Source organism: Myotis yumanensis, unplaced genomic scaffold (genome assembly GCF_028538775.1).
Source record: "Myotis yumanensis isolate MYYU_CA2020_CCGP unplaced genomic scaffold, mMyoYum1.0.hap1 SCAF_12, whole genome shotgun sequence".
In the NCBI taxonomy this organism is placed as follows: Eukaryota; Metazoa; Chordata; class Mammalia; order Chiroptera; family Vespertilionidae; genus Myotis; species Myotis yumanensis.
Window position 1 is genome coordinate 24,909,235 of NW_027223763.1, and position 18,783 is coordinate 24,928,017.

Below are 18,783 nucleotides of genomic sequence, written 5' to 3' on the forward strand. Positions count from 1 at the left end.
TATTGAAATTCAAATTCCGCCTGCGATTGCCTTGGCAGGGCCAGCCCAAATGATTTCTCAGGCCTTATACAGCCCGGGCCAGACGTTCCCCACACCTGACAGTGGGGCAGTGAACCTGGTTGTTTTGCTGTCTCGCCCCTGAGTCTTTTAATGCCTGCTCTGGAGAGAATATGTTGATGTGGACACGGGAAACTTAAAAATCCAAGCAGCATAAACTACCAACTGCTATGTTAATATATGTAAGTTAGTTTAGCAAAAAGATTTTTTTTTCAAACTATTAATCTACTTATTACTTTTCTCCTAATAGTTGTTAGTTCATCCATACTTTTGTTTGGTTTAATAAATAATACTAGTATGTTATATTTGTTTTTACTTTTAACTTTCTAGCTCTTACATTTTCTAAAAGGTGACTATTGAGTCTCCTTTCCCAATTATATTTATTCAGAAACATTTGTGTCCTCATGTCATAGGTTGATTGCGCATTATTGCGTATAAAAATCTATGAGCAAAAGAGAAGTGAAATAAGATTCTCCGTGTTTAAGGGGTTCAGTCCGGTGGTTCACGTATATAGATAATGTAATATAAAGATAGGTCCCAGGCCACCTGAGGGGCACTGGGAAAATGTTCTGGGAATTCAGAGGAGAGAATTCATTTCCACTTTGGTCAGAAGTGGGGCAGAATCAGGAATGGTTTTCTAGACAAGGCTTCAGTCCTGAAAGGAAAGGGCTAAAAGAGGAGCAGAAATACTAATGGAAATAGGGAAGTGAAAGTGTATTAATATTGAGTGCTGAAGGTTGGTTAGACGTTGTAATGGAGATATTACACAGGAAGTTGGAAATCTAGACTTGGATTCTGAACTGGAACTGGGCATGGAGAGAGAGAGAAAAGGGACCAATGAGAAGTGCTGATTGAGATTGTTGAACTAGTCGAAATTGCCAAGCTAGAGCAGAGAAGTCCAAAGACAGACCATGGGGAAAAGTAGCAATGTGTGAGAGAAAGAAAACTGTGAGCCCAAGAGATAAAGAGTGGGGAAGAGGAAACTTTAAATCAACTTACAGAAGATCAGTATAATGCCAGGAGTAGGGAGGAAAGATGGGAGTGACTGCTAATGAGTATGGGGTTCCTTTCTGGAGTGATGAAAATGATGTGGAATTAGGTAGTGTTGATGTTTGCAGACCTGGTAAATATAATAAAACCCACCAGTTTGAACACATTAAAATGGTGAATTTGGTGGCATGTGAGTTATATCTCAGTTTTTAAAAAAGTAAATGTGACAAGAAACTTTATACTTTATTCTGTACATGAGTGTAACAGGCTTAAACATGGAACTAGGAACCAGAAGAAAACTCTTGTCCTATAAGAAGAAGTTCTATAAGAAGGGTTCCAGATTTAGTTTTTATAAAGTATAGGACATTTGAGCTTTCTGCTGAGGCAGTTTCTAAATTACAGAGACACACAAAAGGATAGTTGATGGAAATAATTTTATTAGGCCATTCTGAACTTATCCTCATGAGTCAGAACTTAGCATTTGTTAGAGAAATGTTTAAAATCTGTCATCACATTTCTCATATTATTCTCCAATAACAATAAAAAATTTAAAGCACTTTATAATTTTCAAGACGCTTTTGTGTATGTATATCCACAAGGTATATAAACACACATATATAGTGGTGGGTATTTTTTAATGTTGAAAATTGTGTATTGGTTGAAAACTGGCTATGTTATGGGAGTTTTGTTATTTGCTCTGAATCAAACACTTTTCAGCTCGTCTAAGTTTTTGCATACACCTTAAAATGAACATAAGTGTGCAAAATCAGATTTATTTACTGCTGGTACATTCAGTTTTTCAGTGTTATCTGTGAAGACAGTTTACCCCACCCTAAAATCAGTAGGGGAAAACATGTCTACTCCACCCTAAAATTAACATCTTGATAAAGAACCAGCAGTTTCTCCCTTGGTCAACTCATTTATCAAATGCCATGGCTTCACCCAGTTCTAGCTAACAGCCCAGCCCAGTGGTTACTTTAAGGCAAGTCAATTCCTGCAGGCGAGCAGGATGAGTGGGTGATCCTCTGAGTGCCGGGGTACTTCAGGTACAGGAAATGTCTTTGGACTTCTCCATTAAGGCTAATGTTTATTTACACCTTTGGGCCTTATTTTTTTCCTGGGATGTTGCAATTGTTGCATGTTGGGTTGAGTTCTAAATTGTTCCTACTTAGAAAACAGCTACAAGTGGAGAGGCCTGATAATTCTCATTAAATACTTCTTTACACAGGAATTGACAGAAGAAGGACTGCCTTTTCTAATACTCTTCCACATGAAAGAAGATACAGAAAGTTTAGAAATATTCCAGAATGAAGTAGCCCGACAGTTAATAAGTGAAAAAGGTAGACCGATGAAGGTGTTTATTTTCATCTTTTCTCTTTGTTTCTTTCTCCCCAACCCCTCCCCCATTACAGCCTCAGAATTTACATGTAAACATGGGGTGGGAGGTATAGTAGAGAGAGAATACGAAGCAGTGGCTTTTAAAAATAAACCATGGCTGTTTTAGCTCCCTATATCAAAAGGCTTGGAAACTGGGGTCATAGGTGGACACCGTCAGTTTTAGGCACTTGCTTTTAGCACATTGATACTTGCCTGGTCCCTTTCTAATAGAGACAGTCTCAGACATATTGCTGAGATAACTTACAGAGTCTGGTTAATGTTTATTTCTAAATGAAAGAAAGTGTGTTCTCTGTGGACTTCTCCAAAGCATCAAAAACAATTTGAGATATGATCAACTTTCCCTTTGTAGTTAGAGAAGAAAATCAAGCATAATAAACTGAAGGCATTGTATAGAGCTATACCCTTATTAATGACTTAGTAAATATTTTGGGGATTGAATTAGATTGAAAATCAACCAGTAGGGACTAGAAGGGCTCCTTGATGAAATGAAGATGGCCTATATGTCAGTTTCAGGAACTTGCTCTCCAGACCTGGGTAATCTGCAGAGCAGAGGCGCACCCATGTAAGAAAAATGAAAAATTCACTATAGCATTTGAATTCAGGTTGAGTTCAGATAATTTATGAGAAAATTATACTCTCTGCCCTAAGAGCTCAAATCCTACCGCCTTTCAGTGTTGCAATATTTAGGTTTTAGTTTTTGTGATCTATATTACTCTAAAGCATTTTGGTGTTTTTTTAGTATGTTACTTTTTATGAACTTGCAATCTTATGAGAATACAATCAAGAAAATTCTGATCCATCTTTCCCGATTCTTTTTCTTCTAAAGGTGCAATAAACTTCTTACATGCGGACTGTGACAAATTTAGACATCCTCTGCTGCACATACAGAAAACCCCAGCAGATTGCCCCGTAATAGCTATTGACAGTTTTCGGCATATGTATGTGTTTGAAAACTTCAAGGATATATTGTAAGTATTCATTTTGTTGTTGTTTTTTAATTATTGATATATGTCTCAAAAATGAACTGAAAACAATTGCTTGGATATTTTAAATCTTATGATGGAACACTAATACTTTCTTATTTGGATAGAAAAGGTGCTATTTTTTTTCACTCTGAAATGTGGTATAATAATTGATTATAAGAATTAGGATATATCCCTATCAAAGGGCCAGCATTAGGTGATCCTAATCTCTGAAAGAAAATTTTTGAGAAATTAGTTCTGATTGAGTTTGGTCTTTGCACATCAAGGTAAGCAGAATATAATTCTAGGTCAGGTTAAAGGAAATTGGTAATATTGCTGCTTATGTGTGACCGTGTCTAGCAAGCATACTAGAGGTACTTAACACTCCGGTGTGGGGTGAATTTCCCGCCAAAATATAAGATGGCGCGGGCAATTATTTAGGTTTCCCGCGCAAAATCAGGGATTTTTATGATACCTATTACCCCAATGGGTATGAAACGGTTCGCATACGCAGGTAGGTATCTTTGTGAACGGCAAACAAACAAATATTTGGTAATACGCAGTTACAATCGGCCCGAGTTTACACGTTTCCCGCACTCCACCGCAAATCTATATGAACCGAGTTAAGACGGCTCCCGCGGAGTACGCGCAATTCACGCGAGCCGACTTAACTCGTTTCCCCAACTCCAAGTGTTAAGACCCAGAAGATGGCTATGACTAGGCATTTCTAAGAGCATAAAGCTATCAACTTTTGAAAGAACAGAGAAGCTTTCTGACTCTTCTCAGCTATTTGTTGTATTAATAAACATAAATCTTGTAACTACCACAGATATTAAATTTTTATCATATATGAAAAATTTAAGCAATACTATGGTATTAATTCAAATTAGATCTTTTAAAATTCATTTACCTTTTTATGTCCAAAGATTAAATTGCACATTTAGAGGATGATTTGCAGTCCTATTTCAGAGTGAATTATCTCTCTCACTTCTACATATTTCCATAGAGATGTGGTTGTTTGATAGAAGAGTCTCAGTCCTAAAATGTAGGAGGCCCAGAATTGAGTCCTGCCTTTGGCAAGTCAGTTAACTCCATCTTGTTTCTTTACACTTAAAATATGGTTGATGGTACAACCTACCCAATGAAATTGTTACAAAAATTAATGTGTTCTAAGCCATAAAGTACTAACAAATATTAGTTGTTTTTACTTTACGTACATTCAAAAGAATACCATTTAGCCTATTAACTCATTAAATATCCAGGTCTTCTGTATGGCAGTCACTTTATAACATAAACCAATCTTTTAGTTTACTAAGACTAGATCCCTGCCCTCAAAGAATTCCCAATGAAGTAGAGAAAGGAAACAAGTAGGGTAACAGGTAGTTGTCTTATGATATGATAAGTACTCTGACAGAGTTCAACAGAGAGGTACCTGTTCTAAGATTTCTGGAGATGTTAATGCCTAAGGTAAGCCCTACAGGTTTATAGACGTTTAACATGGAGGTGAGAAGGAATCAGGCTTAGAGAAAGGGCACATTGGTAGAAACAAGTAGAGAGTCTGTTGGCTGAATGTGAGTGGAGGGAGGAGGAGGGACCAGGTCAAGGGAAATAGCAGGGGCTAGCTTCTGAAAGCCCTTATAAGCTGTATTATGGAAGTTGACATTGTCTTAAAAACTATGAGGAGCCATTGAAGGGTTTTAATTAGGGGATTATTTTTTAAAGAATATTCAGGATGCAAACTGGAAAATAGATTAGAGGGGGTCAAAGTAGAATCTAGGAGAGACTGTTTAGTAATCCAGGACAGTTGATGATAACCAGTAGGTGATTCTTGAGTGAATGAATTACCTAAATAAATTCTGTCAGTAGCATTAAAACTAGAGAGACATTTTGTAGGTGGGATAGGAAGACTTGGTATATTAGTAAATGGGGGAGGGGAGGCCAGCCCTAATGGCCAGGAATCTAACTTAGACAGCTAATTGGGTTGTGTTGCCATTTAACTGAGCTTGGGAATTCAGTGGAGGAGCACCTTGTGGTAAAGGTAATGAGTTCCTTTTCTTGGTATATTGAATTTGAGGTGCCTGTGGGCTACAAAGAGTGTCCAGTAGGGAGTTTACATAGCTCTGGGATTCAACAGTGAGTTGAGATAAGGGCTGGGTCTTGAACACATGAGGATATAGTGAAGTTGTAGAAACAGATGAGCTGACCTAGAACAGGACTGAGAATGGAACCCTGAATGATACCAACATTTAAAGGGAGGACAGCAGAAGGAACATGAGCAAAAGACTAAGAAGGAGAAGGAATCAAAGGGAAAAAAAACACCAGAAATGAGTCATATGCTAATTGAGGGAGGAGCAATTCTAACAAAAGGAATGCACAACCAGAAGGAAAGGATGAAGCATCTGTTAGATTTGATAAAAAATGAACAAATAAAAAACTCACTGTATTGCAAAGAATAGAATAGTGAGTATGGTGAGGAAATGAAGATTTGACATTAAAATTCTTGCAAGAAGCTAGCTTCTAAAGAGGAAAAAAAAATAAGGAAATAGTTGGAGAGACACAGGATGAAGTAAAGTTTTTTCTCCCCCCTTTGGATATAAGAAATCGTGATTAAATTTTTTGTGGAATAGAATTAAAAGGATAGAGGTGTTATTGAAGAGATAGGGGCAAAGGGACTAATTGATAAAGCATTGACTGTGGGCTAAATGAAAATGTCTTAGCTGGTTGTGTGCCCTCTTCCTCTCACTTCTTCCTGAAGCTGCAAGCTCAAACTAAGAGAATGAGACATTTAGGGGAGAGGGTTGTTCCGGTGGCAGGGCTCACTGCAGGAGCTTCCAGGGAGCGTGGCTGTGGGGGGCATTGCAGTGCTGCCTTACTCAGGTCAGTTATACGAAGTTTTATCAGCACACTTCCCTATCTTTAATAGTGGGTAAATGCTGGGTTGTTTCCATACCTCTTCCTTTTCACTGGAAACTTACAGCCCTACTCAAAGTTTCAAGTTAGTGGAAGTTAACAGGATGCTGACTGAAAGGTTAGGTTTACTGATTGGTACCCAACTACAGGGTGGGGCGAAAGTAATGAGTATGCAAAACACAGTTTATTCATGTATTATAACGTATTTATTGTGTTATTTTCCATATGAACAACTGTAAGCCTACTTTTGCCCCACCATGTTGGCTTTTATTCCCAGGAATGTTGTTACGCCTCCAGGGAAACCTGTGAGGAATTCCACCTTGGTTATCTTATTTTCTCCTCCAGCCAGATTTAAAACACATTAGCACTTCCTTTTCTTTCTTTCTTTTTAAAAAAAATATATTTTATTGATTTCAGAGAGGAAAGGAGAGGGACAAAGAGATAGAAACATGAATGATAAGAGTCATTGATCTGCTGCCTCCTGCATCCCACACTAGGCACACTGGGGATCGAGCCCAAAATCCGGGCATGTGCCCTTGATTGAAATTGAACTCCCCTTCAGTCCGCAGGCCGACACTCTATACCAGTGATGGTGAACCTTTTGAGTTCAGCGTGTCAAAATTTGAAAAACCCTAACTTAACTCTGGTGCCGTGTCACATATAGAAATATTCATAATTTTTTTTGATATTTGCAACCATAGTAAAAAAACATTTATATTTTTGATATTTATTTTATATATTTAAATGCCATTTAACAAAGAAAAATCAACCAAAAAATATGTATAAAATGAACAAAAACAGAAAAACAATGTACATTATGAAAAAATAATAAAAACAATGATAATCAAATGGTACGAAAACTAGAAATTAGTGACTTTTTTGGTGCTGAAGTTTGTCTGCTAATTCTTCAATTGCAAGTTCATACTTGGTGCACTTCAAGGCCAAGCAAGCGCCACTAACTTCACCTGTTAGCCGGTTTCTTTTGTTTGTTTTAATATTATTTAATGCTGAGAACAAAGTCTCACAAAAATATGTTGATGAAAAAATTGTTAGCAAAGCCATTGCTAGATTTTTTATGTTGCTAAAAGTATCAGGTACTCTGTTCCAAGCACTCAAAATTTCATGTTCATAGTTGCACTCTTCTTCATTATTCAAACGATTTTGTTCCAGATTTTCAAGTTTCGACCTTAAGTCGACAAACACATGAGTCCAAATGCTACCTTGAAAATCTGCAAGTTGCATCTCTAAATTGTCAATTTGCATCCATTGGAAATCCTTTAATTCCAAAGTACTGTAAACAACTACATCCGGGTACTTAATTAATTTAATGTCTGTTCTAGGCTTCTAAGTTGGTCAAATCTTTCGCTGAACTGTTCAAATAATGAGTTTACTATATTCTGGTACATAAGTATGGACTCCATTACACTCGTAGTGGCCTTCTCGAAACACTTTTTTATCCAAGGAAAATACTTATAAGTTTCAATATCTCGCTTGAAAATTTTAAGTTTACTTTCAAAAGATTTGATGTATCCAAACATAACGTCAATACTTTTGCCAAAATCTTGTAATTTTAAGTTCAGTTCATTTATATGAACAGAGAGGTCTGTAAAAAACATCAAATTGCTGGCCCACTTATGATCATTGATCTGAGGAAAGTTTGCCAGATCCTTATCTATACTAATAAAAGGGTAATATGCTAATTAGACTGGATGTCTTCCAGACGTCCTTTCAGACAAAGCCACAGTGGCGGGGCCGCGGCAGAGGCAGTTGGGGCCATCAGGCCAACAGAGGAGAGCAGTTAGGATGATCAGGCCGGCAGGGGAGAGCAGTTAGAGGATAAGGCAGGCAGGCAGAGTGGTTAGGGCAGGCAGGCAGGTGAGTGGTTAGGAGCTAGCTGTCCTGGTTTGCAAGAGGGATCCCAGATTGGAGAGGGTGCAGGCTGGGCTAAGGAACCCCCCGCCCCCATTGTGCACAAATTTCGTGCACCGGGCCTCTAGTTCTCAATAAATACCGTAATTTCTTCAAAGCACTCCACAAATCGCTCAAGTACTTTACCTCGACTCAGCCATCTCACATTATTGAACATCAGTAGTCCACTGGAGGTTAAATCAACTTCCTGTAAAAGTGTAGAAAATTCTCACTTGTGAAAGGGTCGAGAAGCTATAAAATTCACAATTTTTGTTACAACTGACATTAAATCATTCAATTCTGAGAATCCCGATTTGGCACACAACACCTCCTGATGGATAACGCAATGAAAAGGTACAAGTGGATGTCTAATAGCTTCCATAAACAATTTCAGAAATCCCACATTTTTCCCACCATATTTGGTGCCCCATCTGTGTCGTGACTGACACAATTTTAGAGATATCAATGTTTAGGTCACTGAATGTTTTTATAACAACCTTACCTATTTCGTTTCCTGATGTACTTATTGGCACTGATTCTAACTTTATCAACTCTTCTCTCATTGTGAGACCATCAGAATATCTAGCAATAATGGCCAACCGAGCATTTGATGTGATATCAGTAGTTTCATCAAGAGAAATCAAAAAATATTTACAACTATTTAAGTCTTTTTTTCATTGATGTTGTATGTTTTTGTTAAGATCTATTATTCTGTCTTTGATAGTATTTCTACTGAGTGGTAACTCAGAAATTCTTTTAATAATACCATCTTTATTTTTCATATCGTGAAATAGAGCTGGTGCACATCTTAGAAATGTTTCCTTAATAAATTCTCCATCACTGAGGGCTTTTCCATGCTGAGCTATGGAGTGAGCAATACAGTAACTTGCTGATGTTAAATTTGTAGAGCATCTTGCAAATTTAATGATGGAATTTGATTGACTTTTATAGAGGTGTAGCTGCCTAGAAATGTATTCCTTCCTTTCATCGATACTTTTTTTCAAGAGCTGACAATGATTAGTTTCAAAATGTCTCTTTGCATTCCACATTCTGCTTACTACCGTTTCATTACACAGTATGCACAATGATCTGTTGTTTCTGTCGACAATCCCGTACATCTCGGTCCATATGTCTTGAAAGGGTCGGCTACTGCTACTTCCACTTCCTTTATCATTCAATCTTGCTTTTTTATTTTTTTGATTCTCCATCACAAGGCTGCAAAAATAAATATAAATCACGGCGTTTTTTATAAAAGGTTGATAGGTTTCTTACCTATTAGCTTTTTGTAGTGTTGTTGCACTGACTCCTGGTGCAAAACAATTTAAAGATAGTATGTATAACCAACAAAGATATGGTGCTGTAATCAATTATCCGACACGCAGAATGTCTCGTCAAGCAACTGTTGCACTGTATATCTTTTTCTTCTAACCCTCCCAACTCCTATCTCCTAATGAACATGGCGATCAAGTGCGTCCGTTTGCCGAATGTACCCGAACGCACGGGGAGATTACCCGAGGCACATGTTGATAATAACGAGGCCGTTTCCAGAATTGGGCATTTTGTCACTCGAGTAAAAATAAAATGTCATGAGTAAAGATTAATCTCTTTATAGTGCAATTCTTAACCTTTTTATATTAATGTCAATGTTGGAACAATGTATCTTGGATGTTTTCACTATGTACCTTTGCTACGCAACACCGCTGTACATGTTTACATCCGGTTTTAGAATTGCATTATTGATCATGAGTAACGTGAGTAATAATATTACTCGAATGAGGCCCAACTCTGGCCGTTGCGAGAGACAAATATTTGAATTATGCAATTTTTTGTCTCTGTCGATGCGTGTCACCCAAAATGAGTTCGTGTGTCACCTCTGACACGTGTGTCATAGGTTCACCATCAATGCTCTATACATTGAGCCAAACCAGCTGGGGCACACTTTGAGCACTTCTGATTCCACTTTGGTGTCTATCAGAGAAGCCGTATTACAAAGTGGTTGTATTTACCACATGACCCAGTCCCCCTCCTCATCCATCAGCTGGCAGCATTGCACCTAAGAAGAAACTGAGCCAGTAAGATTCTCCAAAGAAATCTGGAACTGGGAAATGTTCCTCTCCCATCCTGCAAGTAATTAGTCCTATCAGTAGGGAAGGAGATAAGAGAAGTGACTATTTGAAGCTCTTTGAAACAAATTACTTCTTTCATTTCTCCCTTAGGTGCCTGATTTCCCTTCTAGGCACTGTTCCGACTAATATTTTTTAACTGTAAGGAGGCACATGCTGTGTGAACTACAAACTGAGCCTATGTGAATAGATGTTAGTGTTAAAAATCAAATAAAACATGCAGCAAAGTGAATCTGACACATTTAATGGTTTGCATAATTGTTATTGTGCTGCATAGTAATTAAGGCTTAAATGATAAGCAGTTTCCATAAATTACTGTAATTACTATTACTTAGCACCTCAGCATTCCGGGGTCATATGGAGGAAGTATGGTTTTGGTAAGGAGAGAGAAAGCAGATTTATGGTGCAGTCTCCTCCCATGCCAGAGGTAGGCAGGCATTGGTGGGGGAGGAGGTTCTACCAGTATTCTTTTGCCTTTTCCTTTCTGAAGAAACTGAGGCTGAGGAGGTAACTTAACCAGCAAGGCCACATCACTAATTAGTAGCAGGGCTAGGATTCATGTCAGAGTATGTTAAACCCCAAAGTCCCAAGCTCAAGTCACTTGCTCCCAAAGCAGTAACATTTTCAGTACATGTAAAAAGCAGTATAAGTATGAATGTGAAAGATGTTTGAAGAGGCCCAAAACAAAGTCACAGATTGGTTTCTTGTCGAATGTAAAGGAACAGATTCTATGTGGATATAGGAAAGGAATGGAGGGTAATTTTGGAACCTAAGAGCACCTAGGGACAGGTCTAGGAAATGCTCAGAGGCACTGAGAGAAGAGAATAAATGATAAGGTATGGTTTAAGACTATTGAAGGACTTTGAAGAGAAACTTCTAAAAATTGTGGCCATCTGTATGTTTGCCAAAGTTCTTAGATAGCTGCCATGGCCCCAGTGACGGGAAAAGCAGCAAGCAGGACAGGCTTCAGGTTCCTCCTGGCGAATGTAACAGGCTACTCTAAGCTAATGAGTTCCCCGATTCTGGACTCTAAGTAATTTTCCCCATTGTTTTTCATGGCTAGCTGATTTGCCTTTGAATGGATTATTTTGTGATTTGTTAAACCCCCGTTATTTGAATCCAGGTTTTTCCCATGAAAAAGTGAGTAACACTGCTACAAATGGGACTTGACCAGACTCATCCTCCTTAAGGTTCTCATCGTTTTTTGGTGCTATAGGACACTCTACTTTGGTTCGATGATAACCGTGATGGCTTTCCTTCTCAGCTCTTTCATTGTTATTTACTGATTGTGCTTTTTATCTTTGATGGCTTGTAATAATCATCATAGTGCTCTGCTCTCCAACGGGGTAGCTACTGGCCATATATGAATACTTGAGTTTAAATTAATTGAAATGACATAAAATTTAGCAGTCAGTTTCTCAGGTATTCTAACCCATTTCAAGTGCCCAATGGGCCACATGTGGGTATTGGCTACTATATTTGACAACAAAAGATACTGTTAGGATGTAAGGAAGATATATGAATGAAAAGGTGCTTAACATCATCAGTCATTAGAGAAATACAAATTAAAATCATGATGAGATCCAATTCTATATCTTTTAGAATGGCTAAGTTATATTATTGATAATGCCAGGTGTTCTGAAGGATATGGGGCAACTGAAACTCTCATACATTGCTGGTGGGATTACAAAATGGTATAGCTACACTGGAAAACAATTTGGTAGCTTCTTAAAAATTTAAACATATACCTCTCATATAACCCAGTATTTTTTCTACAGAAATAAACTATGTTCACACACAAACCTGTGCACAAGTGTCTGTAGTAGCATTGTTCAAAATCACTAAAACCTTGAAAGAACCCAAATGTCCTTCAGCAGGTATGTGGATAAACTAATCGTACTCAATGGAATACATTCAGCAATAAATAAAGGAACAAATATTTTTACACAGGTAGCAAAACAGATGACTCTTAAACGTAGTATGCTAACTAAAAGAAGCCAGTCTCATGATTCCATACTGTATGATTCTATGTACATGACATTCTGGAAAAGGCAGATTACAGGAACAGAGAACAGGTCAGTAATTGGCAGTAGTTAGGGGGAAGATGAGGGTCTGACCAAAAAAGGTGTAGGAATTATTCTGTATCCTTTTTGTGGAGATGGTAACAAGACACTTACATGCATATGTTAAAACTCATAGAACTGTTAAGCCTAAAAAGCTGAATTCTGTGTGTACTTTTAAAAAAACAGCACAAATACTCCTCACCTTGCATGCAGTTCTCAAAGCTTGTTTAATGATACGCTTAACATTTGTGCATCACCTAAAAATAAAGATTGTAAACAAACGTGTTTGGAGAATGGGAAACATATAGTTAGAAAATTTTACCTTAAAGTATGAAAATATAATTGAAATTATTATGGCAAAGGCCCATTTATTTTCCTTTTCAGCAGATAACTATGTTGTCTGTTTTCTTGACAATATATTGTTGATTCACTGATTGTTACTTAATAATGATGGATAGTTTCTGGCCACAAGCTAGGTAAGGTAAGAGCTCTTTCATCTTATCTCCCTTGTCTTTGCTGCTCACAATTCTTTTTCTCTTCTCAACTGTTGATGGGGGGGAGGGGGAAGGATCAAATTAGGGACAAATCTGTTTTGAGTGTTCTCTAAGAATTTGTTACATTTAAGATTTAATTATAAATCATTTCTTGACTAACAGAAGCAATTCACACTGTATTGGTTGTGATCATCTTGGACCTTATAAAATAACAAACTAACTGGGGCTTTATCTTAAACATTGTAGACCATTTGCAATTCTTTGAATTGAATGGTTATATTTTAGTACTTTGCTGTGGGTGACAGTAAATGATGTCAGATTAAGTTTAAATCGATCTCCTCTCAATGTTTGTCTCTGGTGCATGGGCAATTTCTTCAGCACCAGAGAACCTTTCAGAGGCATTCTGTCAATACAGCTACCTGACAGTCATTTGTATTTGTAAACTGTGCATTTGGCACCTGCTGTTCTCTGTTGCTTTGGAGCTAGTGGGGAGCTAAAATGGGTGTACAATGAAGTTATTGGTTGGTACATCTCTGTGGGAATTATTGAAGGGAAGAAAGAAACAGCACTTGCAGAACCTTAGGAAAGGATAAAAAGAAAAAGAAACTGGTAATATTAACACTAGCTAGCTATTCTTTGCTACCAAAAAGTCAGTCAGTTCTACTGGAGCTATTGTTTGTTGACCTGTATTTTAGTTCTTGTAACAGGTACGTAAAACAAAGGGTTTCTATTTAAATGTATATGATGCATTTTTTTAAATATCACAATCTCCATAGAAGGCAATTCATGGGAGCAGAAATATAAACTAACAAGCAATGGAAAAATGCTTAATTTCTGAAGAAATAGAAATTAAAATGCAGGTGTCTTTTACTTATTAAATTAGCAAGGCTAATTTTAATAAAAAGACAGAGGTCTGTCAAGATTTCAAAGAATAAACAGGTAGACAAGTAGTAGCAAAAACTGGCTGATGTTTTGTATGTGTAATTTGCCCACACTTTGTAAAAAATTCTTATTATTTAATCCAATACTCCTACTTTATTGGCTACATTTCAAGTATTTTTTTTTTAAGGCTGATACATAAGTCCTCACTTAACATCAACAGTAGGTTCTTGGAAACTGGAACTTAAAGCAAAACAATGTATAAGAAACCAATTTTATCATAGGCTAATTGATAATAAATAAGAGTTCTTATGATATATTTCTGCTCACCAAAATTTTTAAATGAAGACCCAAAACACCTCTAATATTAAACATTGAAATAAATGTAAACCCTACATACACTTAGGAAAGATTAATAAAACAAGAAAATCATTTTCCACCCGCTCATTCCAGTTCCGGGTGGTGGATGGCCAGAGCCTATCCTGGCAGCTCAGGGTGCAAGGCGGGATCCAACTCCAGCACACTGCTCTTCCATCACAGGGCGCACCAACACACATCCACACTCACACTAGGACAGTGTAGACACACCCGTTTACCTCCCCTGCACATCACTGTGGGAGGAAACTGGGGTCTTCAGGGGAGACTCATGCAGGCATAGGGAGAATGTCCCAACTTCACACATCCAGAGAGGCCCCAGCCAGGAATCGGTTTTCTTTTCCCTCTTTAACATTATAATGAAATGACGTTATTCGAGCACCTGCTGTATATAAGCTTTGTAATGGTCTGTTTTACTACAACGCGTGTCTCTGTGCTACAGATTTGCTTATGCCCTGATTAGTAACTAGGGGAATGATGTCAATATACAATGAGTTGTGTTGGTTCATTTTATTTTCCTCAATGTTTTGAAACCACCAAAGAAAGTGTTTTCACCATTAAAGAGAATGCCTTAGTGGTATTGAAGACCTAAACAAAACAAAACAAAAAACATACCAGTTTCACGGCCTTAAGCAGTGCTTTTGCTTTTCACAATGTTAAGCTATCCAATGAAGCTGCCCCTGTGGTTAAAGAAGTTTCCCCCTGTCCTTAAGGGGGACGGGGGAAAGAAGACACACATGAAAAAGCTACACCATGCCTTAGATTATTTGATAAAACTGTTCTGGTTCTGCTGGCCGTAAATACCCTCAAGGGCCTGCCTCTCAAAAAGGATTCAGAAGCTCCAGGTTACAGCCACGGAGGATTATCTGGCTGACACAGGCTCCAATGCTGGTGGAGGCTAAGCAGTGCTAATATTTTTGTTCTAGGCTTTGTGTAGGACTCTGGTTATAAAGCTACATAGTTTTGAGTGGCTAATATTCCCAAGCCCTGTTATTTTCAGTGTGATTTTGGTTTTTTAGTTACATTAATTCAGTAAAAAATATATATGCCCAACAATAAGGGATGGTTAAGTAAGTTTTAGGATAACATCTTGACAGACTGATGCATCTGTGAAAATGGTAAGCATAGGAAATTTTCTATGTAACAAGTGCAGGAATTAGAACACAAAATTGAGTATCTCGATAAGATTACAGCTGTATAAAAATGTTCGACATATACCTGGTCTGTAATAGTTACAGTAGGATGGTGGGATTATAAATAAAATTTTTAAAAAATTATGTGAAGTTGGTAAGAGGTAAGTCCATTTTAACAGCTTAAGCTAAAGTTTTATTTGACTTTGGTTTTAGAATTCCTGGAAGACTCAAGCAGTTTGTGTTTGACTTACATTCTGGAAAACTTCACAGAGAATTCCATCACGGTCCTGACCCAACTGACACAGCCCAAGGACAGGTAGCACTCATGCTTTTCAGGGGGAGCTTTTTTCTTTTTCAACAGACTCTAGATAATGTACAAACTATGTTCCTTTTAAAATTAATTTTTAAAATTTCAGACCTTCAGAAAAGTTACAGGAATGTTGCAGTATAGTTTTTTGGTCTGAGTATGCCATCTGTGGAATATGGCTATGAAAGGAGTGAAGATAGTTGGCTTCAAATAGAAGTAGGAGATAGGAAATGGAAGTAGATAGATCAGTGAAATCAGTGGATTCCATTAATTGTTCAGGCCGTCCTCTGTGGCTGGAAGATTGACCTCACTATGAAGAAAAGAATTTGGTATTCTTGCAAATCATCCTAAGAGCCTCCTTTACCAATACAGTATTCATAATGCTCAAAACTTATAGTTTAGCCCTAATTGGTTTGTCTCAGTGGATAGAGTGTCGGCCTGCGGACTGAAGGGTCCCAGGTTCGATTCCGGTCAAGGGCATGTACCTTGGTTGTGGGCACATCCCCAGTAGGGAGTGTGCAGGAGGCAGCTGATCGATGTTTTCGATGTTTCTCTTTCATCAATGTTTCTAACTCTCTATCCTTATCCCTTCCTCTCTGTAAAAAATCAATAAAAAATACTTTTTTAAAAGCTTATTTTAATGCAGCTTTCCAATTGAGATTTAGAATGCTTGACATTTTGTATTTAATGTATATATATTTCTAAAAACCTGAGATTTTACCCCTCGATTTGCATTTTGATTCATTATTGATTTATATCCCCCACTATACCAAGAGGGAAGATGATATATACCAAATTCTATTTTATATGTTCAAAACTTCAATCTACTCTTGTGCCCAAAGAAAAATAATGACTGAGTGAAATTTTCTTCACTTTGAGTCAAATTAAGTTGAGAGTCAAGAGTTCCCTTTGGGAATCTGATGACATGGTTTTTCCTTGAAATCTTCAGTCAAATTTTTCTTTGATAATTAAGCAACTGTTGAAGCAGGCACATTGTTGGCAATAATCCAGGTGATTGTTTTCATCAGAAAAGTCAGCCTGCTTAGTATTTTATCATATTACGAAAGGATGTAGCTTATCATTATTGTATTATCCTGATTTGTTTCAACTTCTCCATTAGACTGTTGAATTCTTTATATTTTGTCATCTTTGTGCACTAATGGCATTAAATACATGCTTGTTTATAGTAATATAATTTGAGCTAAATTAAACCAAACATATATTTCAACAACAAAAAATAAAAAATATATTGGGGAAGTGAAACATGTCCAAGTTATATGGGAAGTTTGTAGGCACGTTGTTTACCATTATAATGCAATTGTGCCATTAGATATAGGATGTAACATATGTACTATGTGCCTATGTTAACTACAGGGGATATTAAAAGAATGACAATCATGCTTGCTCTTGAAGAGCTTATAGTGTGGAAATAAAATATAGAATACACTGCCTTTTCTTAGAAATTCATGGAAGTCACTCTTGTAATTCCACTGTATTTTTATCTACTGTATGTGAACAAGTAAAATAATGCAGAAATTAATTTCTTGAAGTATTATATTGAAGTGTTTATTTTCCTCATGTTAATTTAGTTTTATCATTTCTGGCATACAGGTAATTGTAATTCTGGCTACAGAATAGGTGCCTTTAATTTTTTTAGTCATTTGTAAGAGGGGAGGGTTCCGGCCAACTTAGTCAAGAGTTGTGCTGTCTCTATAGAATATTCTAGGAATGTGCCCAGGTGTCAGGTATTTTGTTTCCTTCCTCTGCACCACAGGAACTGTCAACAGGTCCATATTTAGTGGCTTTGTGGCAGCCCTGCCCTGGAGAAATGGGGAAAGCAAGATTTCAAACTTAACTCTTTATCTTTGGCACAGAGTAGCTACCTTTTATTGATTATTAAATAATTATAGTGCAACTACCAGTCATCTAATGCTCTTATTGAAATATTATAACTCCATAAAATATATTGATATAAAAATGTTTTATTCTTTTTCTTTAGGACGCCCAGGATGTAGCAAGTAGTCCCCCCGAGAGCTCTTTCCAGAAACTAGCACCCAGCGAATATAGGTATACTTTATTGAGAGATCGAGATGAGCTTTAAAAACTTGAAAAACAATTTGAAAGCCTTTTAAAAACAGCAGCATCAACGTGGTGGAAATAGTAAACCTATATTTTCATAATTCTATGTGTATTTTTATTTTGAATAAACTGAAAGAAGTTTTGGGTTTTTAATTTTTTTTCTCCCCCGACTCAGAATGCATTGTCACTTAATATAGCCTCTTTTAAAAACTCTTGTAGGGTCCAAAACAAAACAAAAAAAAAAACACAAACAAACAAGAATCAGAGGCCTATCTACTTTAAATCTGTCCTGTAAAATTTTTAGAAATTAAGTGAAAGATGACATTACCAGAAACAACCATCAACTCGCACTACTAGATCAGGGAGGACTTAGGGATGTTTCCTGTGTACTATGTGCTTTTTTTCTTCTCATTACATATGATCAGTTCTGTTGGTATTTTCATTATCACATTTCTCAAAGTTAAAGGGGCACATATTCTGGATACTTGGGTGGGGAATAAATTAAAATTTCCACACTGTGTACTGTGTTTTACTGATTGGTTGACTATTGCTTATGAAAATTCCATAGAGGTATATTTTGGATTCTTAATGTGTAACTTAAACATACTTTAAAGAGGAGAAGAACCATAAGCCAGAACATTTGGCAGGAATTCTCCTTGAATTAAGAAAAAGAAAATGAAAGGTGTTATTGAATTTCTGTGTATTTGTCTAACTGAATTATACCTAAACCTGGGAAAGGAAAATACTAGTGGAGCAGGTTACCAGTATTGAACTAGATGACTTTTAAGGCTCCTCCGATCATGACACTTCAATTTCCAAAGAGAAAAACCAGCAAATTGTACTTCAATAATTCTAACCTCCTCCTTTCTTGTAATCTTGTTATGAATTGTATAGGTCAAAAATGAAGACAATAGGCACATAAGTTTTTAGTTTTTTACATTGTGAAACTATCAGAGGACCCTACCCTCTAGATTCTCTGATCTCCAGGCCTGCAGTGTACAGTCAGATGGGTCCCTGTGCCAGGCCTCAGGACTGCCAGGGAACAAAAACAGAGGGCGAGGACCCTCAGTATCATATCAGGAAGCCCAGTGCCAGAGGACAGACA

The 18,783-nt window shown here is 37.2% G+C and overlaps 1 protein-coding gene across 3 annotated transcripts in view; it reads left to right on the top strand.

Moving 5' to 3' along the window:
- Positions 1-17,820, top strand: part of ERP44 (endoplasmic reticulum protein 44) — a 64,352-nt gene extending 46,532 nt beyond the window's left edge. For all 3 annotated transcript variants that reach the window (XM_070431069.1, XM_070431072.1, XM_070431071.1), the window contains 4 exons: positions 2,276-2,387; positions 3,272-3,413; positions 15,506-15,608; positions 17,599-17,820. In XM_070431069.1, coding sequence (XP_070287170.1) covers positions 2,276-2,387; positions 3,272-3,413; positions 15,506-15,608; positions 17,599-17,700 — 459 coding nt within the window. In that variant the 3' untranslated portion in view covers positions 17,701-17,820. The remainder of the gene's footprint in view (positions 1-2,275; positions 2,388-3,271; positions 3,414-15,505; positions 15,609-17,598) is intronic.
- The last annotated feature ends 963 nt before the right edge of the window (positions 17,821-18,783 follow it).